General features: G+C 33.6%; 1 protein-coding gene and 1 long non-coding RNA gene across 3 annotated transcripts in view; one reads left to right on the top strand and one right to left on the bottom strand.

Annotated features, from left to right (window-relative positions):
* The window catches only part of CSMD3 (CUB and Sushi multiple domains 3), a 1,197,521-nt gene that overhangs the window by 815,594 nt on the left and 367,844 nt on the right, over positions 1 to 14,083 (top strand). For both annotated transcript variants that reach the window (XM_082433293.1, XM_082433292.1), the window contains one exon: positions 12,730 to 12,899. In XM_082433293.1, the coding sequence (XP_082289419.1) occupies positions 12,730 to 12,899 (170 nt within the window). The remainder of the gene's footprint in view (positions 1 to 12,729; positions 12,900 to 14,083) is intronic.
* The window catches only part of LOC309646713, a 728,077-nt gene that overhangs the window by 604,426 nt on the left and 109,568 nt on the right, over positions 1 to 14,083 (bottom strand). The gene's annotated exons all lie outside the window — the stretch shown is intronic.

The following is a 14,083-nucleotide window of genomic DNA, read 5'->3' as shown; positions in this document are numbered from 1 at the left end:
ACAGTAATTAAGGCACTCCAGCCAAAGTGATCTCCTTGCTGTTTCCCCAAATGCCAGATACCCACTGTATTTGTTATTCTCTCTGCCTGTGGTACTTTCCCCTAAATAACTGCATACTTGCTCCTTTACCTCCTTCAGATCTCTGCTCAAATGTGATTTCTCAGTGAATACCCTCAGTGAATACGCTTCCTATGTCTCTGCTCTAATTTGCTTTTTCTCCTTAGTAACTATGACCATCTGATCTATTGTACGATTTACTTATTTTTCTGTCCTTGTTTGTTTCCTGTCTGCCCTCACAGGAATAGATGCTTCATGAAAATAAGGATTTTCATCTCTCTCTCTTTTTTTCATGGCTGAATCTCTAGTACAAAGAATAGTGTTTAGTACATACTAGACACTCAATAGATATTTGTGAGATGAATCAAAGAATGTCATTACAAGCACTCCAAAGTATTTGTCATGCAAAGCATAGTGTACCAAAGGATGGCAGGCGTTTCCAGTTAAAATAAAGGGGGAAGGTCATGTGACATCAAAATAAACATGGTTTACAACCAGTTTGGTCCACAGCTTTGAAATTGTGAGATTCTTTATTATTTTTTAGTTGACATATTTATGTAAATTAAAATTATTTATATAAAGTGAGAATTTATTAATATGTGTAGTAAGATATTTCAAATTTGTATAATTCAGATTTATATAAAATGAAATTCTATACACGTCATCTGCTACAAGATTTTCTCCTTTTAATTTTTGCTTTAAAGAGCACTTATTCCATAAAGAAATTTAAGCAAAAAAGCACACTAACAAAATGAAAACAAAAACCTCTGTCTTAATAGCAGCAGTAGTGGAGAAAAAAGGAGCAAAGAAAGAAAAACAGAGCATAACAAACACTGGTAAAGGAAAAAGAAAAGTACAGGCACTTTTAGATAGCAATATGCCAGAAGAATACTCAAACCATGTGTATAGGGACCATTTTCTTTCAGTTAGTTTTAGAACACGTGGTTTTTGCTTGGCAGATTAAATTTTTTAAAAGTTTGTAATCGGCACTGTCTAAAAATATACACTGCAGGATCACAATGTTTGTCCCTTCCTAATAAATTTTTTTCAAAAGAACACTGATCTCAAACTCTGCTCGGAACTCATCTACTGTAGAATCAGTAGTGTTGCCATGGAGAAGTCAGGGAGGGCTAGTCACCACTCTCCAGCTGGTCCTATAATTTATAGTCGCCTGGCATGTTGCCCCATACTGCAGTCTGTCCCCTGAATTCTTATGATTTATTAGTTACATCCCATTAAGATACAAGACAGAGAATGTACAGCTATGATCTTCAAGGAATCTTCAGCCCATCCACTGTGCCTAAGAAACTGGTACAGAGAAGACCAGGGAAGTGGAACAGTTTCTTATTCACAATCATGCAGACCTTAGTTCTCTTAAAATAAAAATTCCGTGTTTATATATCTGTCATACCCGGTTGGTAATGCCTCTTAAGAACACGAGGAACGTAATGAGATGAGACATCTCTTAGGAAAACCAAGGGCATTGTACAATTGTTTTTGCAGATTGTACTTCATGCCTTCAAAACCTGATTAAGTTTCACATTCTTTGTGGGCTTTCCTCAACCTCTGCAGGCAAAACTGGTTATTCCATTCACAGTGCTCCCATTGAAGTTGTTCATATGTGTTTTTAGAGCACATAGCACATCACATAGAAATTTATTTAATCTGTTTATTTCACTCCTCTACTCCCAGCAAATAGCACAGTGCCTGCTATGTATTAGAATTTCTATTCATCTGTGTGTTTAAAATGTAACATTTTAATTCATAGTGCTATATTTTAGACGCTTACATTTCTGTCACTTAAAGGAAATTTGGATTCTTATATTTTGTATTGACAAATTATTCTGTATTCAGTGTTGTCCAGTAGACACAAGAAGGCACGTTTGCATTTAATTTCATTAGCTAGAATCTGTAATGGGAGTATATAATGACTCAGCGTGTGTTGCCCACAACAAATGCCACACCAGGACCAATGCTTCATACCTAGTTTGAATGCAAAAGCCATCTCCAAAGCCAATAGTCTGTTAAGGATCATGCTTTGGAACAAAACATACAGCTGGCACTATTAACGCTTAGCCATCTTGCTTCTGATTGTTTGAATTATTTTTAGATTTCTGGACTTTATGTGTGTGTACGTGTGTGGAATCCTAAGTGCTCATTCAAAATTCAACTACTTTTTTCTGAAGATATTTTTTTCTAACTCTTTTATCTATTAATATCAAGAAGATAGCAACTAATTAGTTAACTAAAGTGGCAAAACCCAAGATAGTTCATTTCCTTGGATTAATTTGGTACATTCCATAGAATGTAAGTACTCCCTATGTTTCCTGTAAGGAATGTTTGGAAAGGTATTTAGCAACCAGAAGGTGTACCTGCTGGCATATATGTAATCTCGGGCTGGGACTCTAGCTCCTGATTTTTGTATTCACAGATGTAGAATCAAGGCTTACCTACATTATGAGTGGCATTCCTCAGTCATTCTATGCCCTTGAAACCTTAGAAGTTGAGCTAAAACTTTCAATTGTGAAGTTATTTAGAAATTGTTAAATCGTTAGCATATTGATTTGCTTCTCTTGACATATTTAATTTGCAAAAAAATGTTTCAGTCCATAGTAAATCCTCTCACATCTTAAAAACTCACCTAAAATGCCACATTTTTCAAAAATTATAGTTTGCTTTACAGTATATGAATATAATTATTGGAGTACTTAGCATGGTGCATTTTAATACAGTTTGAGGAGGAAAGCATGAGGCTTTTTCCTGAATTGAAATTGTGACATAATATACATTGAACAAAGAGGAGGCCTGAAGTCTACTCCTTTCATCCTCTGGAGTATAGCTAAGCGATGAGAATCAGAAGATGATGTTCAGCTGATGGAGGGGCAGTCAGACCTCGGGACTTGCCTTATGAGTTTTGTTTTGTTTTTGTTTGTTTTGTTTTTTAGGGACTGGGGAGGGATCTGTTTCAGGATTTCTGCAGAACTGGAGGGGTACTAGTCAAAATGGCCTTTGGCCACTTATTTATTGGTTATTTAGATCATGTTATACAATTGTTCTTTATCACTACTAAGAAGGGAAGAAGTGGTGAAATCAACAACAACTTGGATTTCAAACAGCTGGGAAAATCTCATATTTACCACAACCCTTTCAAACTTGATGGTAGGAATTAGGGAAATATCAGAGAACTGGGATTATGTATGTTACCCAAAGGACAGAGATTCTGAGAGACCAAAACATTCCTTTACTTTTTGTTGAGGCTCCTTCATAGTGTTTCTTTAAGTGTGAGAAACAGGGACATCCCTCTGCTCACAAAGGCTGTAACTTAGAGCTTAGGGCAGGATCAACACATCATGCCAGAAATTATTTATAATAAATGCCAAACTTAGTTATGACTCTGTTTGTGGAGACGAGCCTTGGAAACAGTTCTTAAGGGCTTCAGGACTTTTTGAATTGAAAGAGAAATATGGTAACCACCCCTGCAACCCCACTTGAAAAAAAATCATTTAAATGAAAAGTTGCACGTTACAGTTTGAAAAAATATATTATTGGTTTTGGACAGTTTAAGTGGGAATAAAGAACTATCATCTATCTTCAACTGAAAAATTGTGTGTTTTTTTTTTCAGTACCTGAACTTAGCTAACATATTCCTTAGACATTCGTTATATTATACACTTCCCTCTTTAAACGTGCCCTTTTATATGCTTTAAAATTTTTTGCTTACTATAACATTTGGATCATATAGTTTAGTAGTAGGGAGCACTCAATAGCATAGAAATCACCCTAATATTTAAGAAACCATGTGTCCCTTATTTGCTTCCTTATCCTTCATTTAAAAATATTAGAAAGACTGTGCTCACTCTAAAGTAATACAGAAAAACAAAGAGGAAAATGCATAAAGAAGCTGTCTGCTCCCATCTCTTGCTTCCATTCTTCCCCAGTCCCAGGAGAGAACTTTATTAATCTTACGCTTAATCTATGACTATTTTAGATGAAAGATATTGTATTTTAATCTCTGAATAGGAAACATGTTTTGAACATCCCTGATACCATTTTCTCACTAAATTTTAAAATAATGAGCCATTTATCTAAAAACTACAATAGAATTTGTTGCTATATTCTTATAGTACTTTTTCTTATATGTATGTTGTTTCATAGTAGTAATCATAGTACATGTGGAATTCAAATCTGTGTCTTCACTTATCACATTAAAAATCACACAGATTTTCCCAAGTAACTTCTTTATTAGTCTAGGTTTAGGATACTAGACTATTAAGTCTTCAGAATCTGAGATGACTTTTGAAAACCCTGCTTAGCCTCTATGTCTGTACTATTGTAACATAAACGTTCAAATCTTAAGTTCAAAAATAACCTAAAAACAAAAAAAAAACAAAAACAAAAAACAAAACAACTTCCACAAACATCAACAACAGAAAACCTTTCTTTAAACCTGAGTCACTGCTGGCTATCCTTGTATCTTTCTACCTCCCTTTACAGCGAATATCATTAAAGTCCTTGTCTTACTCTTTTCCTTCCCAACCTCTTAACTACCCAAAGCAGCGAATTTTTAGTATTCATCTTAATTTAACTCTCTCTGATATTTAATACTACTGAGAATTTTTTTCTTGAAACTATCCCCTCCCTATTCTTCCATGATACTACCTTCTGTGAATGTCCCTTTTGCCTCCCACTTAAATTCTGATGCTCCATGAATTCTGGACTTAGTTTGCTCTTCTTCTCAATTCATGTAGTCCCATGACTACAAATATGTCTAGCTGCTTAGTGGACTTCTCCCCATGATATCCCATAGACATACTAAATTCATCACGTACAAAAATAAATTCATCAATGTACACAAAGCCACTCCTCCTTCTATAACTTTTACTTTCAACCTCCTCTTCCTCCATCATTTTAGTTCAAACTTTCACCATCTTCTAATTGACACACTACAATAAATATTCTCTAGGTTTTCGTCCCTTTAGGAACCCAGGGCTATAATCCATTCCCCATAGAGCTGCCCTAATAGGTTTCTCAAATCTGATCATATTTTTCTCTCCTTAAAACTCTTCAGTGGATCTCCAGTGCCTATGTGATAAAATCTGAATTTCTTAGAACGGCATATGAGCTACTAGTTCTTTTAACTATGTCAATCTCATTTACCCATTTGTGCTTTCATTTTAGCAGTTCCCTTGGCCTGGAATCTCTTTTTCATACATTTTGATTAGTATTGTAATCACTTCTTTGATTCAGATCAAGGATAACGTAGTCCATGAAGTCTTCCCTGACATTATTGTCTCATTGATACTGTAAAATGTATAATTTCCTCATTTTTACCATCCCAGGCCATTGCACAAACTTGTATCACACTACAGATTACACATTTGTGCACATACCAGTTTCCCTGTCTGTCTGTCCTCTATACTACATATTACATGAGGATAAGGAACTTATCCTAAAGACCTAACATAGTACCTGGAATGTCTATAGGTATTATTTGTTAATAATATTATTTTTAATGAGTAAATTAACTTTGCACAGTAGACCCTAAATAGCTGTGTAGGGAAGGAAGAAACCATGAAAGGACACTGTCAGGTTATCGGAATTCCTCCACACTTTTTCACTGAAAATTGTGTATTTGATTTTTAAAAAAGTTTTGAGCTTATGTCTTGGTAAAAGAATAATTCTGCGTGGCAATAATGATTACTGTGATTTTTCACGGTAAAAAAATGAATATAGAAAATGCATTAAAATTGAATTTTTAAGGTGAAAAATAACAAATCCCAAATTAAATTCTTCCAGTGAAAAAATTTTAAGGCACTCTTGATCTGTAAATAACTTTAACAAGCACTAATCTGTGCTTGGATACATGCATGCAGTGTATTTAGAGAGTCTAGAAAGAGGAAGGCAGTTAAGTATCACTGTTGTCTAAGAAAAGCAAAGGCAAGCGAAAAAACCTAACTTTATACAAGTAATACTAATGGTTCTCATATTTTCAGTGGTGGCATAAGGAAATTAATAACTCTTTACACTCTAATTTTCACCCCCTTCTAAGAATCCAAGCACTAAGTACCTATTTGAGAAAAAGAAATCTGACACAACATTTCTAAAGAACAAATGTGGGGACTTCCCTGGAGGTCCAGTGGCTAAGACTCCACACTCCCAACGCAGTGGGCAAGGGTTCAATCCCTGGTCGGGGAACTAATGTCCCGCATGCAGCATGGCGTGGCCAAAAACAAAGAAACAAAAGAACAAATGTGTTATTAATACTGCCAAGTCATAAAGGAATATTAGAAGTGTTCCTAAATATATTAAACTTATTAACATATTTTACTATATTTTACAGTTTTAGATGCCCGTTTCAAAAAAATTTAATATCTCTGAAATTAGTATGTATCTCACAATCAATGGCTACCATAGATTATTCACAACATTTTTGCTTTCTTGTAAACATATAAAATAATGATGCCTCTTACAATCAATGGTGTCTTAATTTGATGAAATACAGTAGAAATTAGATATGGAACAAAGTGCGCTCAATTAGCTGATAAAAGCTAAAAAATAAAATAAAGTAAGTTCACATATATGACAGAAAAAAGTGATTGATTTGACTATGGCAGTTTGAATGTCCCCACACCCTCCTATGTGAAACAATCACATATTACCATTATTTTTCCTCTGGTAATAATTTAACATATGGGAAATATATTACTGCTTAATGCTATACCTTACTTGACTTAGCATACCATATGTTTAGGTTCGAAACTTTCTAAGCTTTTGTGAATAATACAAGTCAAGTTTATTTTAATAACTTTCACAAAACAATTTAAAAATAACCCATGGTGCCTTCCAGCATAAAAGAAGAGATTCAACTGCAATGCAGATCTTAAAAATAATTGCAAACGTCACTAGTCATAGACATTTTTCAAATTTCCCAGCCAAGTTACTGAAAAACATTTTACCAGTTTATCTGAAAATATATGACTGTGTGCAATAGACGCTACCAGGTTTTGTTGTTGTTGTTGTTGTTTGGGTTTTTTTTATCCCAGTAATGGAGATTAATGATGCATAGGCTGGCCTGTTTTTTAGTAAGAAAAATATGAAATTCAGTGGGTATCCTTGGTCTACGGAATTCCTCACTGTAGCTATGACTCTTATCACCTGAGTCCAGTACACATATCTCTCCTGCTCCAATCCAACCAAAACCACATTCATCAAAGTATTATTTTCAACTCAGCAAAGAGTTTCATATTGGCAACTCAAATAGATTTCTTAATCTGTAGGTTTAAATTTTAAAAATATTTTATATGAGTAGGATTTGTTTTTCACAAAATAAAGGCATAATAATAAACAGCATGTAGACTGGAGATTGCACAGAAAATATTTATATCCTATAAAGAGCCTTGAGGGCCTATTCTCCAAAAATGTTTCCCTAACGCTCTGCTAAATTATGTAATGTTTTCATATTATTAATTCCTGTGATTTAAAAATGACCTCTCAGTTAAAATCAGAGAGAAGAGACATTATCACATGATTAATAGTGATTATTTAACATTGATTATTTTGTAGGAAATTCATATTAACAAATTTAGGCTTTATAAGTTAGTGGCATCAGTTATCAAGAACATATATTCATTCTAGACCAAATAATAAAAACAAGGTGCTGTGCTTATGTTAAGGTAGGGAAAAGTGTCCTTTCTTCACTTCCACAAAACATTGCAAACCCTGAACTCTGAAGCAATACTTTCTAACTCAAAATCTCAAAAAAAATTTTAATGAATGTAGCTCATTCAATCTTCTCTATTCTTCATCTTCTGAAACCAACTTAGTGACATTTTCCTTTCATACACACCTTAGAAAGACACTTTTTTCCCCTACCGTAACAGATAAACAACAAAAGAAACCCTACCTCTAACTAAATGTTACACAAAGTTTTTCTAATACTGGGTCTTTTAGTTCTCAGAACCTGTCATGGGCCCCCCATAATGTTTTCAGACATGTTCCTTCTATGTGGGATATTCTTTCTCCCAACCCACCTTCTGCCATCACCCTTAATATCCTCATTTCAGTCCTTCAGGGAAGTGTTGACTTTACTCAGAAGAACAGTCAGGGCTTCCAGTTACATGTTTTCACATACTATATGTTTATTTGAATGATCATGTAGTAAACATCTGTCTTTCCACTGGAAAGTAAGTTACATGAGGAGCTCCAACACTCTGCCTCCCATACGCAGTACAGAATAAGAATTTAATAAATATTTATCAAATGAATCAATCAGTTTTTTCCAAATCAGAGCATATTATTATCTGCTTCTAGCCATTTTAAACATCTTAGTATACATTACCTGCCAAGGTACTCTGTTAAGCTTATATTTATTGTGACAGATGTTTCACAGACACATATTACATTTTGTGTGCAATTTGTCACAGCATCTGACTGAAACCCTAACATTGCCCTGATGCAGTAAGTCACAGATTTGTGTTTGTTCAGTGACAGCTGAATACTGTCCATAAATGTCACTCTGGTGGAAGATGATGGCTATTTTTCAACTCAGCTTTATCACTTGGATTTTAGGACTTCCTTTACTCAAACTCCTCTTTCCTGTGTAGTTGATGGTTTTTGTCTTTTTTTTTTTTGAGTAACCTTACCTTCCTACAATCAAATAGCCGTTCCTCTCCTCGCCTGAGGTTAGCTGTTGTGCTGCTAGTTCCTCTTCTCATCAAAAAATAAACTTGTTCATTTTCCTGTATATATAGGTAAAACATTCTGAACAGATTTTTATCATTTTATGTTTCAAGATCTTTCCTTGATATGAGATTATCATTCTGAACATTAATAATTATGTATAATGGAATGCAGATTTATAAATTATATGTGGGATGAATGTATTCTGACCTCCAGGACATACCCCAGCCTGCACAAAATAATCCTCTTAAGTTTTAATATAATGTCCTTAAATAGTGTGTGCATCAGTTAAAGTGTAAAGAAAAAAGTGAACCAACTACCAGTTTATCTGGGATGGTCTCAATTTACAACTGCTGTGTGGGATAATTATTAATAATGCCTCCTTTCATACTAAAAGAGTACTTTGATCTGGAAGAGAAATTATATGTTCACCCTTTTAACACCATAGGCGATGACTGATAAATAAATCCCAGTGTAATCCCCAGCTCTGATACACAACATTTGTTCAATTTTAGCAAGAAAACTCACTTCGGTGTCTTCATCTATAAAACTGGAGAAAATAAGTTTTACCTTGTGGATTTGTACCTTGTAGATTTGTACCTTTATGAAGAATAAATGCAGAGTTGGCTTTATGGATGTGAAACCCATGCAGTCCCACAGTGGGGGGCTTCATGCTGAGAAGGGCCATGCTTGGTTTAATGCTCTACTGATCTCTTGAAATTGTTAACATGTTTTCAACAAGTGTAGTACATTTTCCTTTTGTACTGGGCCCCATAATTTATGTTGAGTCCTGATTAAATGAGTAATGTGCTAATTTAATACAAATTTTCTTCCTTAATTCTTCCGTTCTGGTTTAAGTCCTGATTTTATTTCACCAAGTAGAAAATCATTTATAGTCATTTTATAATGGAAATGTCAATGGAAATATTCAATAAACAATCTATAAGAGGTATAGAAAAGTTTCATTTGAGCCAAACAGGATTATAGTCTGGGAGACAGCCTCTCAGATAACTCTGAGGAACTGCTCCAGAGAAACGTGGTTTTCAGCACAGTTTTATATCTTTTCAGAACAAAGAAAGTCAAGCAAGTTGGGGATACATCCCTTCAAGGTTTAAAAAAAAAAAAAATCAGATCAGCGTGTGTACAGCAAGTCAGTATGTCATTGGCACCTGTGAAGGGAGTCTTATTACCAAAGGAGTACCAGCATTGGCATCCCAGGAAAGGAGGCATTTAATCTTTATTTTTAACATGGGCATTCTTTGCTTCTGGTCAGTGTACCCTTTTTTTTTAAATGATTAAAGCAGATGTACAATATATGTCTGGTAAGCCACAAACAGGCTGCTTTAATTAGCATAAAATTCAAGTTAAATAATGTATTAGCCAGAATGATTTACCCATACCCCAATATGTGAACATTTCTTCCATTAAAATCAACTGAAAATTAAAATATAACAAAAGCAGGTTAGTGTTCATATGAAAGGAAAATTTCCTTTAAATTTTACACTAAAAACCAGTGTTTATAGAAGGCACTTACTACCTATTCAAATTTTGAGACCATTACAATAAATTATTAGTATATTTTGAAGTAAATTACCATATGGCCTTTATTTAGGGAGGTGTTATATTCAGTTAAAATAATTTTAATATCATAAATAATTCTCCAAAATTAGAAAGAGTCCTCTGGCTTTTCACACCTAAGTGTCTTTCTACACCTGAATAGTCACACTGGGGACAGTATAAATATCCTAAACTATTTTTCTTTGTATACAACATGATGCCACCATTAGTACTTATACTTAAAATATTCATAATGATAGCTTTAATTTATCGAGCTCTTGTTATATGCCAGTTTCCTGCTAAATGCTCTACATGTATTATCTACATATAATAACACACACACACACATACACACACACAAACATCCCTATGAAGAGGGTATTATTATTTCCATCATAATAATAACGATATTGAGGCTTAGAGAGAATAAATAACTTGCCAAAGCCATATAGATAGAAGATAGAGCTTAATTTTGAAACTAATCTCTGAATTTTAAAGCCTGAGCTGCTAATCAGTGTTTCAGTATTTTGCAAGCTGGCATCCAAGGACATATTCTCAGAATTACATGGTTCTATAACATAGTTTAAAACTGTCTGCATTCCCTAATAAATAATCTTACTGATAAACATATATGTGTATTCTGGATCATCTGTATGACCTGGGAACTTTTGTCTCCATGCCTTCACAAGCATGCCTAGATTCTAATAAGCTAGTGAGGAGGAAACTAGGCAGATTTAAAATGTAAATGATTCCTCTAAGATCAGGAACAAGACAAGGATATCTACTCTCGTCACTTTTATTCAACATAGTTTTGGAAGTCCTAGCCACGACAGTCAGAGAAAAAAAAGAAATGAAAGGAATCCAAATTGGAAAATTAGAAGTAAAACTGTCACTGTTTGCAGATGACATGATACTTACATAGAAAATCCTAAAGATGCTACCAGAAAGTTACTAGAGCTTATCAATGAATTTGGTAAAGTTGCAGCATACATAATTAATACACAGAAATCTCTTGCATTCCTATACACTAACAGTGAAAGATCAGAAAGAGAGATGAAGGAAACAATCCCTTTTACCATCACATCGAAAAGAGTAAAATACCTAGGAATAAACCTACCTAAGGAGACAAAAGACCTGTACTCCAAAAACTATAAGATACTGATGAAAGGAATCAGACATGACACAAACAGATGGAGAGATATACTATATTCTTGGACTGAAAGAATCAATATTGTGAAAATGACTATACTACCCAAAGCAATCTACAGATTCAGTGCAATCCCTATCAAATTACCAATGGCATTTTTCACAGAATTAGAACAAAAAAATGTACAATTTGTGTGTAAACACAAAAGACCCCAAATAGCCAAAGCAATCTTGAGAAAGAAAAACGGAGCTGGAGGAATCAGGCTCCCTGACTTCAGACTATACTACAAAGCTACAGTAATCAAAACAGTATTGTGTTGGCACAAAAATAGAAATATAGATCAATGGAACAGGATAGAAAGTCCAGAGATAAACCCATGCACCTATGGTCACCTAATCTATGACAAAGGAGGGAAGAATATTCAATGGAGAAAAGACAGTCCCTTCAATAAGTGGTTCTGGGAAAACTGGACAGCTACATGTACAAAAATGAAATTAGAACACTCCCTAACATCATACACAAAAATAAACTCAAAATGGATTAAAGACCTAAATGTAAGGCTGATGCTATAAAACTCTTTAAATATTATTAAAATAGAAATAATTTAAATCAATATTGGCAGTTTATGAATTTTTTGTTTTTGTTTTACCTTAAAAGGTCTTGAAGGAGCTTTATTGGGTGACACTTCATGTGACTAGTTGATTGTTAGCGTCATATCACTAGTTCTTATTATTTTATGCTTTGTTAAAATAGTATTATTATTATTGATATTATACTGACTGCTCCATCTTGATCATTTTCATTTCCTCATTAGGTTTTTTCTTTTGCCTGATTTTTGTTAATATTTAAGTATTTAAACAGTAAAGCATTTAAAGGTAAAGAATCATTCTAAAATGAAATTGATCTCTCCCCTTTTTTTATACTTTAAAATAAGTAAACTATAAATTTAAACATAATAAATTAATCAGAGATCTACAAACTTAAAATACATCCTGAAAATTTTTTGCCCTCATCCTTTTCCATGCTATCCTTTCATCCAAGGGGGGGAAATACTGAAACTATTGTGTATTTCTATTTATGTACAGTGTTCTGTCCAGAGGCAGTAGTTCCTTCTTCCCATCTATTATATGAGAGGGAGTGAAAAATCTACAATGTAAAGCCCTTCTATACATTATTTTCACGTTAGGCTCTAGTTAAAATAAAATGCATTTACACTTCCATACATTACATTACTTGAAATGATAATGCTTTCTATTAAACTGTACTTCAATATTCTGTTTTACCTGCAGCTGAATGTGGTGCATCTGCAACAAGTAATGAAGGAATTCTGCTCTCTCCAAATTATCCACTCAACTATGAAAACAACCATGAATGCATTTATAGTATTCAGGTTCAAGCAGGAAAAGGAATCAATATTTCAGCCAGAACATTTCATTTAGCACAAGGAGATGTTCTTAAGGTAGGTGAACTCAGAATATTTATATTTTGATCATTTTAGTCATTAAATATACATTAATACATATGTACATGTATATTATATATATGTATATATAATCAACCATAAGTTGATTCTGCCATTCATAGATTTAAATTATACATTATTTCCCATTTTCCTGTCAGTATTTTTACTGAGATAGAATGTTTTGTTTCTAATGTTTATTTATAATAAGTAAATTTTGATTTTATGATACATGAATCGTTTTTCATGACATAAACCCATTTATAATATTGTTTTAAAAAGCAAAATACAGAAGTTTTTGTAATAGAAGAAAAAAGAAAATGTCTAGTGAAAATGCCCTAATATATTACCAATAGCTATTCGCTTCCTCTACTCCAGTAGTCTCTCCTATGCTTTGTAATTTAGTTTCTGAACCCAATTTGCTACATAGCTGTTTTCTTTTTTTTTAACATCTTTATTGGAGTATAATTGCTTTATAATGGTGTGTTAGTTTCTGCTTTATAACAAAGTGAATCAGCTATACATATACATATATCCCCATATCTCCTCCCTCTTGCATCTCCCTCCCACCCTCCCTATCCCACCCCTCTAGGTGGTCACAAAGCACTGAGCTGATCTCCCTGTGCTACGTGGCTGCTTCCCACTAGCTATCTATTTTACATTTGGTAGTATATATAAGTCCATGCCACTCTCTCACTTCGTCCCAGCTTACCCTTACCCCTTCCCGTGTCCTCAAGTCCATTCTCTACATCTGTGTCTTTATTTCTGTCCTGCCCCTAGGTTCTTCAGAACCATTTATTTTTTTGATACATGAATTTTAATGTTTCAATAACACCAAAATAAGAACACTTTCATGCCAAATATATTATATTCAATAAATATTATCTATGAAACATAATTAATCCATAAATGGACATTTATTTATTTTTATTTTGATGTTTATTAAGTAACTTATTTCTGTTGATACATAGATAACTCTTTGCATTTATGACTATGAAAAAGTTTATAATTTATGAATATATCTAACAATATCTATAAATTATTTAAGAAAAAATATACCTTGTTATAATAAACATTTAGGAAAAAATTTGTTAATTTATTTAAAAATTTTGAAATAATCGAATTTAAAGATACAGTTGAAGGGAGTTCCCTGGTGGCTAGTGGTCAGGACTCAGTGCTTTCAC

The sequence above is a fragment of the Balaenoptera physalus genome (genome assembly GCF_965194825.1).
Source record: "Balaenoptera physalus genome assembly, chromosome: 17".
Classification (NCBI taxonomy): Eukaryota; Metazoa; Chordata; class Mammalia; order Artiodactyla; family Balaenopteridae; genus Balaenoptera; species Balaenoptera physalus.
This window is presented reverse-complemented; position numbering and strand designations above follow the sequence as displayed.